The sequence below is a fragment of the Chironomus tepperi genome, unplaced genomic scaffold (genome assembly GCF_022539635.2).
Source record: "Chironomus tepperi strain 1889 unplaced genomic scaffold, CSIRO-AGI_Ctep_v1 contig_172, whole genome shotgun sequence".
NCBI lineage: Eukaryota > Metazoa > Arthropoda > Insecta > Diptera > Chironomidae > Chironomus > Chironomus tepperi.
In genome coordinates this window covers 146892-172574 of record NW_027226294.1, presented here as the reverse complement: position 1 = coordinate 172574, position 25683 = coordinate 146892, and the positions used below count along the sequence as shown (strand labels likewise).

Sequence of the window (25683 nt, the reverse complement as noted above, 5' to 3'; positions counted from 1 at the left end):
TTTGGGTCTAGATTTCATTAAATTATAACGTATTTTATTGTCCAATCAGTACAATCTCCAGAAACTTAAATGTATGAACGACTTCTTCAGTTCCTCAACAAAAATAGTAATAATTGTAATTGAAAGAAGTTAAATATCCATAACCGACATATTCAATGCCTACTATTTTCAAATTTATACACAAGAAATTTTCACTAGAGCGCAGGAGCGAAAAAATCAAACATTTTGTCAATTTTTTGAATGAAATCATAATCTCCGGATGGAAATTTTCAAATAATCAATTAAGCCTTAATGTATCCTCAATAGATTTTGCAAATAATTCGAATGACATTTCCATAAATGATCAAAATTTCATCAAAATATGACAGTTTAATATTCACCACTCTCTCGCGTTTGATATGTAGAGAATAAGGAATTACACAACGCTCAATTCTCTCACGGTGTGCTTTTCTCCATTAACTGTGTGGTGATGTTAGTCAGAAGTGAAGCGAAACCTAAAGACACAAGACGTACATGATATTCGTGGAGCAAAAAGTTATGGCAGTGAAAAATTGAAAAAAATTTAAAAAAAAGCTTCAAAAATGGTTTAAGAAGTGCAAAAAATATCAAATTCTATTAGATTAAGTGTTATTACATGTTAATTTGTAAAAATTTGTGTATATTTTCAATAATAAACGAGAGAAAATCGTAATTACAAAAAATATCAAGGAGAAAAAAAAAGTGCAAAGTTCTTTGTGACAAAAAAAAGGCATAAAGTAAAAAGTATTACTTTAAAGTCAATAAACGACAAGAATAAAAATCAATTCAAAATGCCACCAAATCCAGCAGATAATTGTAAAATAAAGGTGGCAGTTCGAGTTCGTCCATTTAATCGACGAGGTAGGTTGTCTTGTGGATGTGAAAACTCTTTTTTTTATAAATTTTTTACCAAGCTTATCACTACTTGTGAAAGTCCTTCATTTGTTTCCGTACGAAAACACTGATAAAGAAAATCTGGAACCTCTGAATCGACTATAATTCATAAAGAACTGAGTTTTTTTTTGTGGATGGAAAAAAAGTGAAGAAAAAAAATTGATTTTTATTAAAGAAGAAAGAAAAGAAAAAAGCTGTTTTAAGCTGTAGATGTGCTGGAATCCAATGACTCTACGAGTTGATTATGAATCATTTACGTTATTTTTAAGTTAGTTCCTCTGTGAAATGTCATTGTTTTCATCATAATCTTTTGTGACGTAGAACCGATAGTAATTGCATGTGATATTTTCCAAAAAATCTTCATCATGTCTTGATATTTTAATGGAAAATGCCATCACAGAATTGTTGACGATTTTTACATTTGTGTGCGTAATAACTGTGTATATTTTGATTATTGTGCAAAACATAACATAGGGGATATTTAGGAAGAAAAATATATTTTCCGGAGGGGTAACAAATTTTAGTATGTAGGAAAAAGTGCGAAGATGAGTGAAAACAGAGAAAATGAGAGAAAAAAAAGGAAAAATTATTTCAACTGTGAGTGGAGTGGAGTAAAAAAAATCGATAACAGTACGAAAAAAGTGTGTATATTCCATTCCTTCATGTAACTCTCGTTTAATTTGGGGTTGATAATTTTTTTTACTTTCTGTTCCTTAAATATATACACGCTGACTTTTTATGGCTATTTGTGGATTTTGTAATCTGACTTGCAACGTTTTCAATTCCAAGCACACGATTGTGTTGAAGGAAGGAAAGAAAAAATTAAATTTATGGACTAAAAGTACAATATACTGAAAATAGCAAAGCTTGAGACGTAAAATACCGCGCAAAAATAGCCCATAGTACTTTAGTATAAATGATGATAGCAGCAAATATTAATTGTGTTGTATTTTCGTTGCATATAGTATAGCTTATTACTACATATACTAAAGCAACACTTCAAGGCTGTAAATTTCTCTCTCTATTTGTAATAGCAATCATGCAATATGACTTGACCTTTCGGATTTGATTCGCCGCCGCTGACTTTATTTTTTTTTTTTTGCTACTTACTGCATTGCTCTGATTTTTTTTTTGTTCCAAACAGTACAGTTTGTAAACACATCAGTTATATCAGTAATTACTGCATTACTGTATTGTACATATCTTTTCTTTGTTACTTACCTTGAATTATCTTGTACCAGATTGGATTTTATTTATACCATACATAAAAGCATCAAAAAGATGCAGCAGCTTGTATCATTTTCTCATTTATCATTCTGGAAAATGCATGAATCAGTATATATTTGTCAGAATTCAGTTCATGATACGGGTAAAAATGGAAGTTCGAATATATTTCGATGTTCATGACATTTTATAGTTTTTAAGTAGGTCATCAAATTGTCTGGTAGATTGTTAGTTTTTTAAGGATTTATTTTATAAGGTCAGCGTGATTTCAGTCAATTTGTCATTAAAAACGAGTTTTGGTTAGGAACTGAATTGAAGTTTCTGTTGGATCAAACCCAAGTGGACACAAATACGTTAGTACAAGTCATCAGCTGGATCTTAACTTGCCCTCAACTAGTTGTAACGTATTTTTGTCTGCTCGGGATAAATTTCTTGGTCTTTGAGGTATAGAGGCGTATACTGAGTGTGAAGTTGATGGTTGAGCCCCAAATGTCAATATCTTACATTCATCTCTTCAACCCTAGATAAGGATCCCCCTACTCCCGTTCTCAATACATTTCTGATGACCTTCTTGGTAAAAAATGAACCAAAAATTCCCATAATTCAAAAAAGTCAAGCTTTACTCATTTAGAAATAATTCCATTAAATTCCGTTTGTTGTCATCAAGCATATTGTAATGTTTTGATCCAAAACAATGATTGTAATCTAAACTACTTGAAAAAATATAAACTTGTGGATGAAATTTACCTTAAAAATTATATTTTCAATCCACGTATGTTACAAAATTTGATAAATGTCTGCGATATGAGCCATGAAAAAAATAATATAATATTATTTTCGAAGTAAAAAGTATGAATGTATGCTGATAAGATAAAGTCGTGTAGAATCATGTGTAGACTCATGGATGAAATATTAAGTCAAGAAAATAAAATTTTCTAACGACTTATTTACAAGAAGAATTGAAAAAGAGAATGACTTCATTACGTCGTCAACACTTGCTTGCTTGCTGCCTGTATGTTTGAGTGAGAGAAAATGCTCAAATGAGCTAATAAAATAAAGTAAAAAAAAGTATTCGAATTACCATTTTAGTGATGTAATGGTGACTATTATAAGTTGAGGCAGCGGTTCGTTTCATTGAACTGAATTCTTTTTATTTCACTATTTAAGCAATTTCTTTCTTATAATTTTGGAATTGAAAGCTTTTTGCTTCTGTTTCTCATTTTCAATGTTATTATAATCCCATAAAAAGTATTTTCTTATTTCGAATTTTCCTTACTTTTTACTTGCTTAAAGTTGGCATGGATTTTGGTGCTTTTTGTGTAGCCAAGAATATAGTCTGATGTACTAGACATAATAATCAACATCCAGACTGAGCATATCGTCTGAAAAAGTCTATATGTATATTAAATTCGGCTCATCTTCACATTAATGACTATATAATATCCAAAAAAACGACACCGACGATGAAGTTTTTCCTTATCGCTACAGCGAAACAGTAACAATTCTACAAATGAATAAATAAATTAATGAGCACTTGAAAAATCCATTCTTGCTTCTTATTTCCCCGAAATATTTTCTGTTTCTGCAAAACGCTTAGTCGTTTTTGGAAGCAATTTTCGTGCGAAACAGCGTAACTAGTGATTTAAATTACAATTTACCAACTTGCGTAATCTTGATGTGGGCAAACTTGTGAAATATATGTATTAAGTAGTAAAGCAACGAACAATCATTTTTTTCCGTTGTCGAATCGAGTTTCTTCTTGCCATTATTTTACTTTTTTTCTCGTTCACTCTTCAGTCCAGTAATTTGCCAGCTATGTGCTGAGATACACAAATATACAGGTGTGCTGTGGAGCTTTGAAATAATGCACTAAAATTACAGTTCTTCCTTTCATTTTGTTATGTAAACAAACTTTGCTTCAAATTGCCTAATCGACACTAACACATTGACAAAGAATTTGAAAGAAGCAAAAAAGATGCAAACAGAAATTTTAACTGTCAAAAATATTTCAAATTTCTGTAATTGTCCATGTGTTAGTGTATTTTGAAAAATAACCGTCATTCTTTTTAATCCTAAAAATAAAAATCTAATTAGCAGGCAGTGATTAAAAAAGTTTACGAAGTACTGAATTAGTTAAGGTACACAAATAATAATATTGGGTGTTTTCTGCTTACAACATTTTCAAGGCAAAACGTAAATCAATTCATATACCTCATTCAACTTTCCATCAATATATTGACTACATCATTGTAGTTACTGTGCTTTATGCTAGTCCAACTGGAGCCAGAATGAATAATATTTATAAAAATGAGGATTTATTTGAAGAAAGCGAATAAAATGAGAAGGAAGAAGAAAAACTGTGTATGTGTGTCAAAAGAAGTATATAAATAGTTATGAATAATAGCTGATTATTGACGAAAATCAATAATAATAACTGTATTTGAGATATCAATTAGAATTAATGAAATTTTCATCGGAAGGTACATTACTGTCTATATTTATTAGATGTGGAAGACATTGAAAAGTTCATTAATTCTTGCGGTAAAAAGTTTTCATTTGGTGACCTTCTTTTACTGTTAGACTAGAAACTAGACTTTCCATAAAAAATTGCTTCAGGAACAAACAAAAAAAACTTTAAGTTATTCCAAGAAGAATTCAAATAATCGTACATGCGATTTTTAATTCAATTGCGTGATATAGCATGCGTAAAGGTACGCATGATTGTGTAGCAAATAAATTTAATTCATGTACATTTCGCGATATTTTACAATTCATTTCTAGTAAAAGTCCATTCATGCTTTGTGCGAAAAAATAAAAATAATCAACTGACTGTGTACAATGTTGATGATGTAATATTTCCAAAAATTAACCGGTGAAATAAAGTCTAAGCTATAATTTGCAATTGCAAAATGGTAGACAGGTGATATCTTGTTATTGGGTGATTCACAAATGACGTCTTAAATTGAGTAAGGCAGTTATAAAATTCGGCATATTTGATTGACTTCATTTGTGAATAAATTGGAACAAACTGGAACAAACTTTCAAAAAGTGATGTATTTGTTCCCGAGCGACATAATTGAAGAAGGCTATGCCACGGATCTTTTAATGCTTCATTGTACTTGTTACCGAGTAGACAACTTGACATAATGCCTAGTTAATAACTAGAGTCAAGGTCGACTAAGGTCAAATTTTAAGGAACGGTCTACAGAAAATGTTATTAGTCGACCGAAGGTCTAGTTAACTAACAGGCAAAGAGACCGTTACAGATACCGTAGTGGTATTTGCCTGTTTGTATGCACTTTGCCTGTTTGTGCTTATTAAATGGACATTATATCAAATTGTCCACTCGAGGTTCTATTAATAATAATATAGGAGGTTCAGCCTTAAGGCCTTAAGAGCTATGTGTCAGAGCCTTTTTCACCTGTGTCGCTCGGGTTTGCTAAAAAATATTAATCAAAGCACAACTTCCATAAAGATTATTTGAGTGTAATTAATGAATGACTCATTAAATTTGATTTATTTATGGAATTCTGATGGGAATACTGATGGAAAGTTCTGAGAAGCATAAATATAACAGATGTCTAATTACACAAATCAAAATATTTTGGAAATCATTAAGCTTCAAGAGTTTATGGAATTTGTATTTTGTGCTTTGTTCAGAATCAATGAATCAGAAAAAATCATTGTGAAGTTTAAGATTGATATTTCATTTGGAGTTACCGTTCGTTACAGTTCTGGGAAAGTTTCTGCTTAGTGATAATCAAATTCAACATGAGATTGAAGGAAAGGATTATCATCTTGTCCTTCTCAGAAAACATCCAGCTACCTTAAATGTTTCAAATCACAATTCCCTGTTGGCTATTGATTCCTGGGACACTTTAAATGACTTTAGTCAGAACTTTCACTATATTTAGACTGAACTCCTATTGCCTTTTATCTTAATGCGTCAAAATCCGTTAATAATTTTGATAAATCACCAGGTCGGAACTCTTTTTGATGACATCCTTAATACGAATGTGCAACAATTAAAAGCATTAATTGATATGAATCATCAAAGCACCGACCGCCTTTATTATCGAACTTTTATATGAAATTAAAGTCACATTAATTACAATTATTGGTGCAAATGTCCTTCGCAGCCGGCATGGCTTTAATGTTCTTTCATTTATTATTCCTTCTTTTTCTGTAATCAATACATACACAAGCGATTGATTTTTTTCTATTTAGTATTCTCATATGAATACTAGTCTACATTCAATGTATGTTTTGTTGACATATACGGTCAATATGGCACTAACAGAAGCACATTTCAAAGGAAAACTTAAAAGTACAATAACGAAAGGACATAGAAACAAAATCAAGTTCTCATTTTTTTTTGTTACAATTTTTTCTCACGAATAAGTGATAAGTGTGTACTTGAGTATGGGAGAAAAGCCAAGGCTATATGCATTAAGGGTTGAACTCATTGACACAATTTTTCAAAATCCACTCTATTTTCATATTTTCTTTGAAGTACATATGCTGCTAAAGAGTTCAGTAGAAATTATGATTCGTCACGATTAAGCAATTTGATATTATTTTCTATCTATCTATATACATACATCCATAATGTCATTGTTTGAGGATGGAAAAGGATGAATGTTTTAAGTGGAAATCATACTTGTTGTTCTTCTTCTCTCTTTGAAGTCTGTTGATTAATTTGTCTTTCATTTACTGATACCGAATGTGTGACAGCAAAGAATGGAATGGATTTATGGAATTTATTCTGAACACAAACTTTTGGATTAATTCTTTGTTGGCATTTTGTTGGAATTGCTTATCAAATTTGATCAAACAACTAAGGGGTTATTCACTTATGATCACCAACATATGGGTGTACTTGATGGATGCAATGCTGTCAATGACACATTTATTTATGAAGAAGGCTCCGCCACGAAGTTAAAGGCCTTAAAAGCTCCGTGGCGGAGTCTCCTCCATTCAGCTTTTAAGACCACATAACTCCTTAGCAGACCATTCTACATTTGAGTCGCTCGGGTTTTTAAATTCTATTATTTCACCAAGAACTACATGCCTGCAGTCTTAGGCTGTATCTTATAGTTCGTCCAAGACTGCAGCCTTGTGTTTTCTCTGTCTGCATCCCGAGCGGCAAGAATTGTTCGTGGTATTCAAGTGGCTGCTATATGACGTTCAAGAGGCAATTTCCTTGTTAACTGCCATAAAAATTGACACTTCGATGACATGTTGTCGCCACCTGGCTACCATGAAAAACTTGTGTCGATCGGGCATGCCTGTGGTTTTGAATGAATCCTAGTAAAGTCTAATATTACCTCTTATTGATGGCCCTATTGTAACATGAGCACTTACTCAATTTGTCTTTAAGACATGAAAAGTAGCACCAAAAATTTGATTGCAAATCCATATGAAGTCATAACTGGTTCATTAACGCTCCCAAAATCGATGTAAATTTCTTCATTTACAATTCAAATGATTTTTTTCTTTTGGAATTTAACATTTTGTTCAATTATGTTTGCATCATATGAAGCTTACGATCATCATAAAAAATCGTGCTGAACTGACCACACCAGTGCATATGATAAATTTACTGTGCAGTATAAATATGATGTGTACATATTTTTATAATAAATTCATATATTTTCATTACACTGCAAATTAATTAAACCAGCATTGATGTTTATACAAATTGACCAATATCACAAACAAGGGAAAAATGCCGTGACGTTTTCGTGATTGCATATTATAATTTTCACACCATATGATTGATTATGACCATTTTAACAAACACACACACAGATCTGAAAACTTTTGCGTTTTAAGCCTTGATTTAGTCATGCATTGTTGCCAGATTTTTTTGTCAATTACACACACCGCCCTTAGCTTTATAGTATATATCATAATTATATTATTCATACTTTATTTGTATAATTTTACATTGACGGGAGAAATAAGTGCAAAAGATTTGTAACTAAAAAAAATGTAATAATTTTTTATAACATTTCATGATGGATAATGTGAAGAGCTTGTCTATGGAATATTCATGAAAATAAATTTTTCTATACTAAACAGCTAAACACCGTTGTAGACACAAACGTAGCAGTAAAAAACAACGAATACTAATGAAAAAAAAAAGTAAAATCATCAGGAAAAATGTTCTGTAAACACGCAAGTGTCACTGATCAGATTTTATTGCCATTTTGTTGAGTATGTCACAATCAAATCAATTGCACGCAAGAGTCTCTGCCGAAAAATGTGCGTTACGCAATTTTCTAAGTTATATTTGCGTATATATATCTCTAATTCTGTATTCAATACTCATATTGGAGTAACTCATTTTTATGTAATCGAATTTTCATGCATGATTGTGAAAGAAGAAACCCATAAGTGAGGTAAATATTCTTCATAAAGGCACACAAAAAAATTATGTGAATACTCAATATAGGCAAACATAAGAAACCCCCTTTCCGTATTTTTTTTTGGAAATTTTTATTAGAATTTTCTCCTTCAAAATACCGCACTGAATCATTTCATGTAAGCAGCTACGTTTTTTGAAATCAGAGTGGTCACTTTGTGTGTTTAATAATGGAAATGATTAATGTTAGTTTCTTACATACCTTTTAGTTCGTTCACCCCCTTAAAGCTTGATGTCTTGAGCGAGGCTCTTGAATAAATGATAAACTTGAAGGAATTAATAGTTGAAAAATTCTTCATTTTTTGCTTAGAAATGACATGAAACTCTTTCGTATTCCATGATCTAAGCTTTAAACTATAGCTTATGCATATGTTTAATCATGTGATACACTCCTTAGTCTTAGTTCTGATGTGGATCTTGCATTAGAATCAGCAATGTCATTTTACGATGTTTATAATTTTATAAAATCAATTGATGGACTTTCTTAGCTTATACTTACATTATTCCCATTTATGCTTCATCATTTATGTATTCTTAATCACTGTTTGTAGCCTTTAGCTCTTAATTTAATTAATTTAATTTGAAAGTCGGCAAAATGTTTTCTCTTGCAAAATTTTAATTCTTCGTTCAATTTGAAGTTGACTCAAAGTTTCGATAAACTTAACGAAATGAATTTCAAATTTCTAATGACCGTTATCTCATTTCTGACTCGACAAAATATGTATGAAGCAATGGAGAATTGCAACACATTTTTAGCAATGCAGGTTCAAGGGAAACTCATTCAGCAATGATAATAAAGAAGAGTTGTATTTCTAGGTTATATAATAAATGAACGATCCTATTAGTATTGTAATTTTAAAGCTCCATAAATAATTCAGTGTCGACAGAAATGCGCTTCAGCAGTAAGCATAACCTTCTCACCTCAGCAACCTTTCTAGTACGGTGGGGTTATTTTCATCCATTACTTCATTGCAATTTACTTTTTTCGCAAGAAATAATTCTAATTGAAACGGAAGAGAGGGTTGAAGTCATGAAAAGTCATAAAGAACCCTTCTCGAATTTTCTTCTACCCTGAATTTACGTTATAAGCCAGTGGCTTATGGGAAGAAAAAAGTTTTCAAAATCTCATTAATAACGAGTAGTGGCTTAGTATTGAAATGTAAACAATGAAGAAAATTGAAAATTTTCATGGAAATTTTAAAAATTATTAATGTTTTCTAGTGCTAACTGATTGTCAATGTCTAAATATATCATTTAAAAACAATTAAATTATTTTATCTAGTTTAATTAATGGCATTTTGGTAGTGGCTTATTAACGAATCCAAAAAATTTTTTCAGTCAAAAGAGAGGGTCTTTACTAAGCCAGTGGCTTAGTAACGAAGTGGCTTATCGTAAATTCAGGGTACTTCAATCATTTCCAAAGTATGGTATCACCGCAGGAACTTTATGGCAAATAGGTATTTAAATAAAATATTAGACATGATTTTTTTGGAAATTTTCAAACATTTTTTCGTTGTAATTTATTTTCAAATTTTCATAATTTCCGAATTGCAAGCAATCAAGTTCATTTTGTTTTTCCTTATTTCGTTGTGCTACTCATGCCTTTTTCGTTTAATTTTCATATCGAAAGCGATAGGAGCGAAAATGAATAAAATGAGTGGAAAAAACTTAATAATAGAAAAACCTTTTCCGGCTTCACTGTTGAATAAATTAAAAATAAAAATAACATTTTATGGTTGCTGCATCCTGCAAACGTCATAATTTAACCTAAAAATTCTTTTATGCAATTTTAATTCCTTTGAAAAAGTTCTCGATTGTTACACTGAAAATGCATTTCAGCACAGTACTTACCTATTTATACCTTTTATTTTCGTTATTTAAAAAAGTCAACAATTGTTATGATTTTCGGAAACATTTTTGGAAAGAGGCAGCATATTTAAACACTTTGTCTGATCGGTCGAAGTGAGTCTAAACATGTTTTTACACCACATTACTATGTATAAGACTAGTCTTAAATCTTTTAATAATTCCTAAATTCTATAATTCATGAATTTAATTTACTTCAAATTTCATTTATAAATATACCTGAAGTTGGCTACGAATTTAATATTTGAACTAAAAAATTTGAATTTGGAATAACCGTTCCAAATGTTATTTTCCATAGATCCAAATCTTACTATAATCATGCTTTCTCAAGGATTAGATTAATCAATTTCTGATCGCTGAGACAAAAATGCGCTGAAGTCACTCGGTTGGAACGAGTACATTTTTAATTCTTTTTATTTTTCTAACATTTTTTTGTGTTTACTTTCAAAAGGGTTCTCAAGGGAGAGCTTTAGGATGTTTTGTCCAGCACAAAATTTATTTTGCAGCACAATATGAAATCCGTTGCTTTCGGATTTTTTCCTAAAGCAGAAAAATATTGTTTTTTAATCTCGCATAAATGGAATTTCATGATAGTTTATTGCTTCACGCTTTTAGTGTTCAGCACTAATCCCGTCTTTAAAAGTGTTATCTTTTGTTCTTCTTTTTGTATTTTCGGCATTCAATAACTATGATGCAAAGACTCATGCCTCCGTAAGCTTTTCAAGGTATCAACGAATGAAAAATGCATTTGGTAATGCTGGTTAAGACTGACTGTGTTTGTACAGTAGCAAATAATTATGGATTATAAATTGCTATACAATTTTGAGATTTAAATTGTTCATATCTATAAGTTGAAATTCATATTTGGAATTTCATTTGATAAATTGTTATTATTTTGGTAGCTAAGTAAGCATCATAAACTTGAAACAACTTAATAAATTCACTAAGTAGACCAATCGACTTCTCTCATGAATTTTCATACATTTTTCTATATTTAGCAATTTTAAAATATTAATTTAATCTCAACTAGTGCCTCTAAAATACTCTTCATAATTTTAATCTATAGCCATAATCTCGAGTGGCATTACACGTGCGCTCTAACTAAGATAACCTTAATTATCTATAATTAATTTTTTGAGAAAAATAAACAATAATTTTAATTATATGTGAAGATATAGAGCATGGATATCCTTCACTTTAAGTCATATTCAAGGGTAATTAGTGTCTCCACCCCTAGTTGATTATTTACCATACATGAAGCACAATACAGCTCACCAATTAACTAAAGACCACTGTATTTATAGTCCATAAGGAAATTGCTGCATTGTCTACAGATTGTCTATGAATTAAAATGCTTAGACAGTTTAAATAACTCTTTCACATATCCACAAAAGGCAATAACTCTTGGCCGACGATTTAAATTTTTAATTACCTCTGCAAATTGCAACATTTTCATTTTAATGTTCATAAATAAAGAATATTTAGAAATGCAAAAAAGCTATTGAAAAGAATGGTACTTTACACAAGAGCTGGTTCTCATGCTCTTATTTTCTCTTTCCATTTTCCATGTGATAAACACTTCACTTGTCATGAATGACGAAAGAATCGTGATAATTTCACATCTATGTTACAGACATTCATTAAGTTGTCGCAATTTTTACCAGGAATGAAAACAGGAAAAGAAAATTGAAAATTGCATTTTCACATTTTCATTTATAGCTGTTTGTGGATGTAACTAACTGAAAATTACAACAGGAAATATTTGATGTAACATGACTTACTCATCAAGGATCATAAATATTTTAATCAAATATCGATTCTTTTTCATTTTTTTCACTCGTATTTTGAACTCTGTTTTATGTTTCTTAAATTACGAGTTTTTAAAGGGAAGTGGTCGTCTTATAAATATTTAATAACATTCCCTGACTTACTTTTAAGCAATTCTTTTGCATGATAGCTACTTAAATCAAATTAACGTTCATTTTAGATTTGAATTATATTTATAGTACATAGTTGATTGCCCCTTTTTATAGAAAAGTTCAGTTTGTTTTTGAACTCCGAAGAATAAACATTGAATATTATTTATCTGCATAGAATTTAATTTTAATACAGAATTGTTGCTAACTACTCAACAGTCTATTCCATGCGCTCAAAACAGTCATGACTAAGAAAATTATTCCATTCCTTGCCCGTGAAAATTCATATATTCATATGAATAGGGGGAAAACAAATCATCGATTTGTTCACAAATGAAAAATATATGAATCTATTATGCGTCATCTAATGAGCGGCATTGTAAATTCAGGAAGTGGAAAGAATGAAGGAATGATAAAAAGTTTGAGGGGTAAATGTACATACGACCCCATTCATTCACTGAATGAGAAAAGAGTTGTAAAATAAAAATAAACAATTACTATGAGTGGATGTAGCGGGGACGTTATCGTATTCAAATTACAGCTTTTTTTCATTTCTTTCTTTTCAACACAATCATAGTGTAACATTGGAATAATATTTAACATAATCATGATTCACAATGAAACTGTGGAAAATTAATTCGCCATTTCGGAATCAAATTGAATGGAATTAAATGAAATGAGAAGTCAATATTGCTAATTTTTTCTGGTTTAATGGTTCGATAAATGGTTAAATTGTCTTGTAGACAATCAAAAACATAGAGACAATGGTCGTTTAGGGATTCCAAGGTTTATTGCAATTTCATTTTTGAACTGAGACTAATTTTCTAGTTGTGAAAGTATGAGCTGGAACGATTTTGATGTTTATTGCAGCACTTAATAGCATCAAATTCAATAAACCTTCATGGCTCCAGTAACTAGATTATTAAGCTATTTATTAGTATCACGTACAAGTTTAACCAACTGCTTGTATGCAATTTGTGTAATGCTTTTTTGGTTGCTATGACAGAATTTAATGATTTTTTTGGAAACCCTCAAAATTTGGCTTTATTTTAACCGAAATTCATGGTCACTGTTCAGCCGGATGTTGAAATTGGATAGTTAATAATTTCTTTAGACATAAGAACTAAGGAAACAAGACGGAAGAACATAAAGTATTGACTTATTCCGATTCTCAATTTCTTCCATTGGAATCTCTAATCATAATAGTTGTAATTGCATTGTATTCTCCTTTATACACTATACTCTACAATAGCATGTATAGCCATCCAAATATTGACATGTTCGATTATTTCCTGTTGAAAACATCAAAGAGGTTAACGAATTCTTTACAATATTATGTGTCGATTTAAAAGGAGGATTTCGACGATATTGGATTACATTGGATATTGTTTGACTTACATAATTGAGATACATACATTTCTCTTTATCTTTTTATATTTTCTTCCATTCCATTGACACCTCCGCAAACATGACGTAAAGCAAAGAGTGACAATTCCCGTTTTCATAAATGCACGAAGTTCTCTTTTATGTGACTTAAATGATTTTGCTATAAAATCCCAAAAACGAATCACTTTTCTTTATTTAAATTTTTCTTTGGTTTATGATGATCATGATCATGATGATGATGGTGATAGTAACATGTATGACTTCATTTGAGCGTGAGGCACTAAACAATATAAGCAAAAAGTTTTGTGGTTTTACAGAAACAAAACAATGACTCATTCATATTATGGTTATTTTATTCAAAATGGTTAAATCTTGATAAAGAAACTAAAGAATAGTTGAGTTAATGAATAGTCTCTCTCGAAGATGGTTCCGGATCTCTTTCAGCTTTTATATGGCTTCACATGATGACAATTTTATATTTAATGTTTATTTAACTTTTGTATTTTAAACTTAAATTAATTCATAAAAATTCATCTCTCGTTTTTCTATTCGCAGAACTCGAATTAGACACCGACAATATTGTTGAAATGGATCAACAGCAAACAATTCTCAAAAACACACAGACTTTAGATAAAATTGAGCGGTAAGTTGACTTATGTTATTTTCCTTATGCTTATTGTCAATATAATGATTTATTGGGAATTAAAAGAAGGAAATGCAGGAAGCAATAAATAACAGATGCAGACACGATACAGATACATATATATTGATTGTTTTTTTTGTGTCTATCTATTAAACTGCTAATCATGTTAAATCCAGCGGATTTTCGAAATTGCAAAATACCGATTATCATGTTGCTAGAAAATTACAGATACAGTTACTTTGATCTGTATTGAATGTATTGTATGAATGAATGTTTTTTTGAGCTTTGAGATGCATTTTTTGTGTGAATGAGAAAATGAAATTGTGAAATTTAAGATAATAAGCATAAATGATTTATAATATCTTAAGATAGTAGATACCTACTAGGTACTGTCCAAGAGACACAATTCGACGGACAGTATTTTTCATGGTGCTATCATGGCAAATTTGCATCTTCTGGTTTATACCCCAATAACAAGGTGCTCTAGCAAACACCTAGTGCTGTTCGGGACGATTAGGTGAATTTGATTCAGAATGACTCGTTAGTATTGATACCTTCTTATTGAAGCAGTAGATAATAGTTTCATTGTTGTTGAAAATAATTGGAAACAACAAATCATTAACCCGAGCAACACGTTGTGGGACGTTGTGTTATAATGTTTTTATTGTTGTTCGCTGGCCATACAGATCAATTGTGATCCATGGCCTCCCTCAAATGGCGCCTAAAGCTGACTCTATCGCGGGATTTTATGTGTTATAGTGAAAAATCAGTAACAGCTATCACGATACCATGAAGATCCCTTCATATCATTTTGAGGTTATGTTGTCAACGGAGCAACTATTCTATTTCCTTACGACCATAGCATAAAGTCGACTATGATTTATTATGGAAATGTCGACTAGACTCCATTAAAATTTGAGTCTTCCTCAAGATCAGTTTACGACTATGTTGTGCCACTCGGATAAATGTGAATAAGAATCATTAAATCAAGTTTGCATGGCATTCATTAGAAAACTTTGCAAACCAAAGAAATCTTTTACCGGAAAGCATGTTCGTTCTGAAGAAAAATTAGTCAACAATCTACACAAAAGAAATCCGCAGTAAATTGAAAATCTCACGTCTTTCTAACTGTAACACCACTAAGAAACATTGCTAATTGAAGAATAGCTGAAAGCATAAGAAGAAGCTTTGTTATACAAAAACCGTAAGAAGGCAAAAAAAAGTGAAACTCTTCATTGTAAACAGCTGAATGTTACTATTCCATATTATATCGGGTCATGTTCACACACAAATACATTTTCTGTACTTCGTTTTGCGGTTCTCGTCTGTTTCCTTTCCTTTATTCTTACTACTTCTTGTGTGCATAAAAAAAGACTTAAACTACTGTTGTTAGCTCCTAGACATTTGGTCGTACATAAACATATACTTATAAAAAATATTGACTAAAATGGCACTTCTGTCTAAAGATTTGCTTTCATTATATTCGTTCTAAGGCAACAGCTTTAACATATACTAGGTAATAAATTTACCTTTCTTGCTATTTTTAGCTTAATTCATAAAAGAAGATTGCAGTAAAAATTATTGTATTGCTTTTTTTACATATAAACGTTCCATCCAATATCGATTTTCTTCCACTATCGCCAAAAATATATCGTGTATGAAAGTTCTTCTAGATATTTTCTGAATACCTAATTTCATACTCGGTACACAAATTTTTTGAAGTTTTTCTTGTTCTGAGGGCAATTTAATTGAGATTTGACCTTTTTGTATCATATGCTTTAAATTAAATTTTTTTTCTTTTGTACATTAACATATGTTAGCATACTATGATATTGTGCTGGTACGGAAACATAATTACAGAAACCAGTGTTGTGTTATGAAAATGGAACTAGATTTTTCAAAGCGCATTTTCATGTAAACATGAAAGAATCATAAATATTGCTTCAATAATGACCGTTAATTAGAATATTTGAATTTTTCCGAAGATTTGTTTATGAATTTTTCAATTTTTAAAATGAAAATTGTTTGATTTTTGGACTAATAATGATGATTTGGCAACAGAACTTAATGTTTACTGCTTTGCTCACTCTATTCAAGTGTTTTGTAATCATTTAAACAAGCAATGAACTTAAAATTATGTAAAAAAGTAAGATCAAAGTATCAAAGTGAGAATGTAAACAAACCATTTAAGATTCAACCCAAACTGACTTTTCCTCTAAATTCAAATGGCCTGAAAAATCTTACTGACAAAAAAGATGAGAATATCTCACAGATACAGCACACTGAGCGGAGAGAAAATGTTGTATTAAATGACTCGAAGAAGAATAATAACAACAAAATTGTAACAGTTAGATTAACTGAAAGTTCATTACTGTGACTGGCAAGTGAACTTTCTTTTAGGCACCTTGGTTCTAGTCGAGTACTTCTATCAAGTAGCGTAAACATTCTTTCTCATTTATATTTATCATTTTGTTGAAATAAAATTTATTGTGAGTACTTTGCTGTCATTTCTGTATTTTTTTTTTTGTGTGCCATGGAAGTTCAGGAAAAAGTTTTTCTTTCTCTTACGTTTTGTGCCTTGTTCTCTCGTTTCTGTTGTGAGAACGACAAAACCTTTTCTTGTGCCTTCATCCAAAATACTCGATATTAGCGATTGTATGTATAGAAATTTGATGATGAGGAAGAAGAATTTGAACTGATATGATTAATGCTTATGCTTAAATATTTATTTTTACGTAGTAACTTGATATCAAATAAATCTATTTAGTCTTAACTTTACTTCTATATTTTTATGATTGATTTATTTTGTGATATACACACCTATAACTCATGTAATTTTATCTCCATGTGTTTGTGGATCAATTTAAGCTTCGGGGAAATTTGCACTGAAAATGTTTTTATTGCTTATCGTTGTTTTCTCTACCTAAGACTATAGATTACAAGCTCAATTTAGATGAGCTTGCTTTATAGTTTCTATATAATGAGTGTAGCACCAATGCAAGGTCAATACAATCATGAACAGAACAATTTTTAAATCCACAAAAATTATAATTTCTCACACGATAATGAAAATACAATAAAATCGATTCCAATGCTTTTGCAATAGTATAATTCATACTTACGTATACAAAAAAATTATTCTCAAATAACTGCTCCATTAGCAAAATAACAATAAGCATGTGTATGAACTTGAGGAAATTAATTAGGTTTCATGATGGAATTTCAAATGTTATTTCTGTTTTTGTATATTTTGATTGAAATGCCTAAATAAAAATTGTAGCAATATTTTTTTTTGCGGTGATTATGATTTAATAGTCCGTTTGTAAAGCGATCAAAAATAACATCTACACGCGATTCAATCAGATCAAAAGTCGATAGATAATGGATTGGAAGCTCATTGAAAATAAATCTTTTTTGGATATTGCAGATATTTTATGGTGTTGCATAAGCTACCCTCTAATATATGTACAAGCATATGCTCAATGAGCATCTTACGGTACCAATGAGCATGCTCACTAGGTATCGTAAGATGCTTATTGAGCATATTCTTGTATACCTATATGTGTCTCATTTGAGGTTTGATCTAAATTAATCGGTGATTTTTAGACTTCATCGTCAAACTCGATTTTGCACAAGGACATTCAATGCCACAAGCAAATTTCTTCGAATCATCCATAAAGTTACAAATGTTGTCAATTTCAATAATGAGACTTGTCTTACCCAACTCCGCCCATTCATAAAGAGTACCTTAACTAAATCCACTTCCTGGAAAAGCTCATAAAGCTCAAAATTACGACGACTCTTGAATCCCTTCCTTCTTTGAGGCAACTATAATCTTAATCGCACACCGTGGTGTTGCTAAAGCACCGCTATGTTGTTGGATTAACTGTAATACGCGAATTAGCTTTGATTAAACCGGAGACGCGTAGACAGAAATTTTTGAGGGGCGTGTTGCTGCACTGTGAAGGCTTATTTTGAACCATTTTACGGTAAAATTGGGTTTGCTGCATTATGGCACTTGAGTAAACCTCATTTCAGAGGTGTAAGACTAACCTTGAAAGCACATTATCTAAAATCGCCGAGTGATTGCTACCTCAGGTTATATTCAATGAAATGCGACATTAAGTCTAAATTGAGTCGCTAGACAATTTATACACTGTGTGCCTATCGGGTAAGTTCATGGTCATCTCTGAGTAGACGAAAATTCGTTAGAATCAGTCATCAACTGGACATCAACCAGTCACCGACAGTACATTTCGTAATTTTCCACTTGGGATCCAATAACTCTAGCTGTACATTGTTTAATATTGAATGTATAATTTTCAATAAACAATTTCTTCAATTTCAAATAAAAACTTGATCAGCAATAAAAAGTTTATTTCCTGTGCCATTTTAAACAAAAAAAGTAATAACTCACAAGTCACTTACCGAAAACATTACTTCCATTGAAGAATTGTTAACTTTTATTGCTTACTCGATACCCTTCAAAAATGAAAAAAAATTTCTTGTCATACTTATGATTTAATGGAATGTTGCTGTAAGTTCAATTGAATGTGATTCTTTGTAGTTCATTACACTTGACTACAAACTCTTTCGTAATATTTTTCTACATCGTAATCGAAACTGCTTTTGATATATATAATGGAGATGAAAAAAATTCTTTATACTTTTCCATAAAATGGAAATATGAATAGTAAAGTCACAAGAAGTATAAATCAAGGCAGCGTTGCATAGCATATTCGCTTGATTTTCGCTCAATTTAACATAATATTGGCATACAAGTCAGTAACATATTTGATTCAACACTGTACAATATCATGTATCATATAATGACTGCTTCTTACTTAAAAACATTATCCATCTCTGAAGGATATACTGTATATGAAGAATGTTTAATTTTGTATGCAGCAATGTCCTAATTTTCATTCAATCAAAAAAGTTTCATTTGTAGATTCCGTAGATTGATAGACTGAATATAAATCGATATTTTTCCGTCATCGATACCAATGATAAGTCATGAATCAATCATAAAACAACAACTAAAATTTTTTTATTGTCACTATTCAATAGCATGATAATAATGTTGACAATGGGATAGAAAAAAACAGCGAGTTTGACACGAAATAAGCAACTTATAGTATTGTACTTATTGGGGGATATCCTAAATGAAATAACTTCAAGTTTGAGTTCCGTGATGGAAATGAAGTAGGGTTTGTCCCAAATTGGAGGTTTGCTGCTTTGGATAAACTATACGAGCATAGAGTGTGCTCTCAAGAGCGCATAGTATATTTAAGAAGAGCATGCTCTTTACTTGCTTAAGAAGGTACTGCAGACCTGCGCTTCTACAATGCAGACAATACAGGCTTGAGGTTTTTACAGTAAGCAAGTTTTGTCAAAATTTCACACAAAATTACAGTTTCTAAGCCAATTTCCCAAACAACACACTGTGCTAGGGCACCACTTCGTCATCGTCAATGGTCAGACACTCCTAATGTCCAGTACTGCACACACTGTCCTTATTGAATTTATATGAATTCTCCTTCTAAGAGCGTTACGTAATAAGTGAACAAGCCAAAAGTACTTACTGTAGTTGTATGAAAAGTACAACAAGTACAGTAAGTACAATACTGTACAGTGGAGTATCTGACCCTGCGTCACCACGCAAAATAGCTCTGATGGAATCGTGATTTACGACCTAAAATTCAGTTCGCAGCACAGTTCCTAAAAACTCTGGATTTGTTCCTAAAAAATTCTCAACGGCTTTCATTGTGTGAATGTCTTATCTGTCAAGCAAAAGCCTCATAATTCAATTTTTGCGAAGCTTGTTATCATTAACTTATTCATAGAAATGAACAATCTCATTTTTTTCATTTCATTATGTCCGTGAATCATCAATCGACTTTTGCTTTTTATTTTTCTATTCATACAAAAACTTTTTCAAAGCAACAACACACATACATGTCTATATGTATTATAATAAATAGAAGGAAAATACCATTATCGTAGTAGACATATTGAGGAAAAATTATTTTGATGACTCATTTTTTAAAAAATCGTATTCTAGTTGTAGTATTTTAGGTGTCATTTAAGTACTGAGTGTGGGGATAGAGCGCATTTATTGATATTATTTTGGATGTTCTTATGCTATAGTATATTTAGTACAGGGCTAGTATTTTATCAAGAGTTCATTAAGCTATATGACTCTCCTAAGATACAATGAGTTACTTACTACTGAAACCATGCTCTGGCTTGGAGCTTAGGTTGCTACAGTAGGCTTTTCATCTGACTTCGACAACTCAGTTAGAATTCTCTGTTTGGACAACTAACTGGCATTCCTTCATTACTATTTTACGCCATATGTCGTAACAGGCAATGAGTATCCTCACCTTAATAAGCTGGTTCATGAATATACTCAATTAATTTAACCGAGCATTCTTAATTTTTTGAGCACATTCATGAGCATGCTCATTGTTTGTTCGGTACTGCATATCGATTCACCTCAGCTATGACCAATCCAGTCATCTGCGATAAAACATTCCAAAAAAAGCTTTATTTATTTTGTTTCATATCATGCTTAGTGACCTGATCAGAAAGTCAACTAAAGTGACATACACAAACAATTCATAATAAAATAAAAAATACTATTAAAACATGTGAAATATAGAGCATAAATATTTTATTTGGCAGATTTACGATAAGTTCCACATATATATTTTTGAATGGCGATAAGAAAGCTATGTAGAACTACAATAATTTAATGAAACCTAGAACTTTCTATTTTTATGATATGATGATTATTATATTATAAAGTGCAATGCCAAAATTCATTATGCAATTCCTAAAGTTTCTTTATGTTATTGAATTGCCATTTCATGTTTTCGATAATGCTCATCAACCTCATTATCGATTTCCACTTGCGCCACTTTAAATCACGATAATAAAATATACCAATAAAATACAAAGATATTAATGCATGAACAATGCAATCGCAGCTTACAATACAAGTAAAGACAACAATTAGCACCTTTAATTTTCATCTGCTTGACTCAAGCATCTCGTCAAATTTCAATTATTACTTGTTGTGCCCTCATTCGTGCATTATAATAGGTTCCTATAGACATTTTTTCTTTTGTTAAGGCACATCGCAATCAATGGCACACAAAAAAATGCAGAGAAAATTGAATTGAGAATTTTAAATGCCTTACGAATGTCAACCGTATGTTTGGGAAAAGGAAAATAGTCTGAATGTCATATAAAAAAGTTCATGAAATTTTCATGTTCTATGAGAAGCGTTCTGCAAAAGCATTATATTTGAATATGCTTTCCGGCGAATCCATTTATTCTATTTAGGGCTTCTTGAGAGCGAAATTTAATTTATGATTCGGATTTTGGTGGGTATTTTGCATGATTTGAGGCATTCTTATTATGACTCATCAGTTGATTAAGAATTTCTTCAAGTTGAGCTTTCTTCAGCTTAAGTCCGTTACAAAAGCGTTAAAAAAAGCTCAAAATTCGAATCTTTGTTTACGTATAACATGAAAATATTTGTTTTTAAAATTTTACATTTCCTGGACATAATCGCTTGCCACATTATCGATCATTTGTTAGTATTCAGCTTAAAATTATGTATTCAACATGTTATGAGCTTGTTATGTATTCAGAAAGTACTTAAACTTGTGTTTTTCAAAAATTTCGTAATTTGTTTGATGTACTAAAATGAGGGGCTTTAAACTACATTTTTCAAATTTTGTACTAAATTAAAAAAACCGTTACAAGTTGAAAATTGTCAGAATTATCTGTAATTTTACACCCCTATTTTTGATGGAAATGGAGATGTTTTCATTCTAGAATCTCAAATATGATTAATTGTTAAACAGGTTCTTCTAGGTATTTCCCATAAATTTTTAGAATTCTGTTTGGTAGATAAACACCAATTATTACCCAGCAACAACCCGTGCTTCATCATCATCATCAACGATGAGCTTCAATTTGTCACGAGAAATTATTTTTATCATAAAAATTGAAGTGTCATAGAAAGTCATTAATTAAGCTCAAAAAGTTGTCAAAACTCACAAATAATGATCGACTGAAAAAGGCACACAACCATTCTATATTTAACAAATAATCTCAAACATTTTAAATCGTTCAAATTAAATAAATTAACTAGCCATTTGAAGAATTAAAACAATAATTGGATAATTAAAAATTTGTTAAACCTTCACAGTTTGTATTTCACTTAACAGCCTTAAGAGCTGTAAATTATTTCAATGTTAATCGTGCATTTGCCTGCAGCAAATGGATTTTTAAGAATCCCTATTACCATTTCCTCCCGATTCCCTAAACGAAAAGAGGAAAGAACTACAAAGAAAATTACTTCCATGCCCTTGGTTTACATATTAATGTCACTCTGATTTGCATGAGATTTGAATTTTTCATTTGGTATATTTTTTTGTGCCGTTGCTGTGTTGAACTTGTTATTTGAGCTTTCAAGGATGGAATATTTAAAAGCTTTTTTTTATGACATTTTATTTATAAACAAGATGATGCTGTTGTGTCATGAATTCAGTTGATTAATACCATTCGATCTTTCACAAACATGAACTTGATGTTAAGGGATATACATTCACATCACATGTTGAATTTTTACGTTGAAATGAGAATTTATTTTCGCTCATGCGACGATGTCACACAATAAAAAATGAAGGAACGAGTAAGTGTCACGTTGAGACGAATATAAATTTTTGGAAGAAAACCCATTGAAATATTTATGAAATGCGATTTACGTGTAAAAGTCATTTAAATTAATTAATGTATTTTCAAAAAATTTTCATACAATGAAGACGTCTTCATGTCATTTGTGGCACATGATATAATCCCTTTTCACCTTAAACGGATCCAATTATATGAAATATACATAATAATCCCCTCCTTTTCAACCCTGAAAAGTTTTCTTAATCATCATTAGCAAGAAAAAGGAAATGGAAACAATTTGTTGTGTGAAACCAGAAAGCAATAACCGCAAAAATAGAATATACATTCTTTTTTTCTTCCTCATAAATCGCGTGCCATACGAGTGTCTTAATGACATACATTCCAAAATGGATCTATTTTTCAAGTTTAATTTCTTTACATTTGTAAATTATTAAGCATTGCTGATAACATTAAATGAGGTAGAAATGGAATCAATTAAAGAACATAATTGCATGTTGCTTACACATTGCTAATTTAATATTTTACACAATTACGTCGTAGACCGGCTTCTTTGATCTGCACTTACGTAGTGCTTGTATGCATCAATACCTGTGCTATATTTCCATTCACATTTGAATGCCTCATAATGCACATATTAATTATCATTTTTTTAAAAAATGTCGGAAATGCACTTTTAATTCCGCATGAGATTCACACTGTTATTTTATTGTTGTTACATAAAACAAGCAATAGAGATGTGAACATGCGCCGCGAGTCAAAAATGTTTTCTTTCTCACTCATCCTTCCCCTCTAAAACCATCTTATGTTTGTGGTTTAAGAGACGTATGTAAATCATTTTACCATTAAGAAATTACATTTAAATTATGCAGTGGCTTAAAGTGCTTGTAAAATAGTTCTGCAAACAAACACTTTATGTCTCATACATGAAATTTGTGTTGAAAAGTTCGTGTATGTCCCTCATTTATGCTTAGGCCATTTTAATTAAATTTATTATGCATAATAATGAAGTGCAGACTCGGAATACTGCTGACTTGCATTCATGATTCTCAGCCTCACTTTTTGTCAATGTCATGTTTTATTATGCAAATTATACAAAACTGCTGTGCTGCATCAACAGAAATAATCCATTATTAATGAGATAGATGATCAAAATATTATCTCGATTTCATTTGACAAATTTTGGAAATAAAATATTTGAAGATTAAAGTGATATTGCATTTATATATTTAAACTTGTAATTTAGAATCTAAAGATACTTTTAAACAGAACAGTCGGTCACAATATTATTGATATTTTGTGCAATTTTAGTTAAAGCAAAATATGTATTCGATGTTTATTCTTCGAAGTTCAAAAACAGACTGAACTTTTGTATGAAACGGGGGTTTCAACTATGAACAATAATTATCATTCAAATTTCAAATGAACGTTATTAAAATGTTCATGTTGTTAAAGATTTTTTAAGGAAAATAATTATGCAGAACTGATCAAGTGACTAAAACTAGTAAAATGTTCAAATGTGCTTGATCAGTTTTGCACTCTTGGCTATTATTTTGCATCTTAATAACTCATTACCTAATCCAAGTCTTCAATTGCTATTTCATTCAATCCAAATCCATGTTCTTGGAAACATTCGTGTCTGTAGACTGGAAAGTATAGCTTCAAGTGATATTTCCCGTACATTTGATTTATATAAGCAAAATAATGCTCTGTTGAGTTTTGAATCTATGATTAATACTGTAAACAGGTACTTCAAGCCCCGAGTCACTTTTTCTCAGAACATAACCAAAAAGTAAGAGCAAAATTTAATTTATTCTTGAAAGAAGCATTAAGCAAATAAGCACCAAAATCCATTTTGGTTATAAAACTTTTAGTCTTTCAATCATTAATTTCTTTTTCGAAAGCCTAGGACTTATCTATTACGACACCAAAGCTACTCAGACATTGTATATGTTTTTGGAGTGAATTGTTCTAAATCTTATTAAATCCGCAGCAAACAAAAAGCTTCGCTGAATGTCTCTTTCTTATTTTTCTGACCTTCTTTATAATGAAGCCTCAAAAAAAAGTCTTTTTGTCGTCTGTAAAAACGCACATTTGTCGCTGTTTCAAAGAAATTTCTCGCCTTGAACATTCTCTTGCCTTTTTATGTCTCATTATACCATCATGTGAAGCGTAGAACAAATTGATGTAAATTAATTTTGATGTATGCTCATATTGCATGGTAGAATGTGAAACATCTTGAGCTTTCTCGTACATAATTATATCCAAAAAGGAAAAGAAAAAACTTTTCCATTAAACTTTATAATCTGCTCGAATTTTAATCCTCGCGCATTTCTAATGAAAAGAATGAATAAAAGGAGAATTCATTAAGTCATAATTATTCACAAGAAAGTGGTTTTGCGTATCTTAAAATTGTGATGACACTTCTCCTGATAAATGGATATACGTAAAAATAGCTTTTTTCTTGCTCTTTAATTTAGAAAGTCATTTGAGTTTCTTAATGAACATTTTTACCTTCCATACGATTATGTGGGTAGAAAAAGTGATTAAACCTTAGATATAAATTTCCATATTTTCCATCATGCCATCATCATGAAATT

The 25683-nt window shown here is 30.8% G+C and overlaps 1 protein-coding gene across 12 annotated transcripts in view; it reads left to right on the top strand.

Annotated features, from left to right (window-relative positions):
• Positions 1-492: 492 nt before the first annotated feature.
• Positions 493-25683, top strand: part of Khc-73 (Kinesin heavy chain 73) — a 61949-nt gene continuing 36758 nt past the window's right edge. For all 12 annotated transcript variants that reach the window (XM_070638411.1, XM_070638414.1, XM_070638409.1 and 9 more), the window contains exons 1-2: positions 493-879; positions 14287-14374. In XM_070638411.1, coding sequence (XP_070494512.1) covers positions 810-879; positions 14287-14374 — 158 coding nt within the window. In that variant the 5' untranslated portion in view covers positions 493-809. The remainder of the gene's footprint in view (positions 880-14286; positions 14375-25683) is intronic.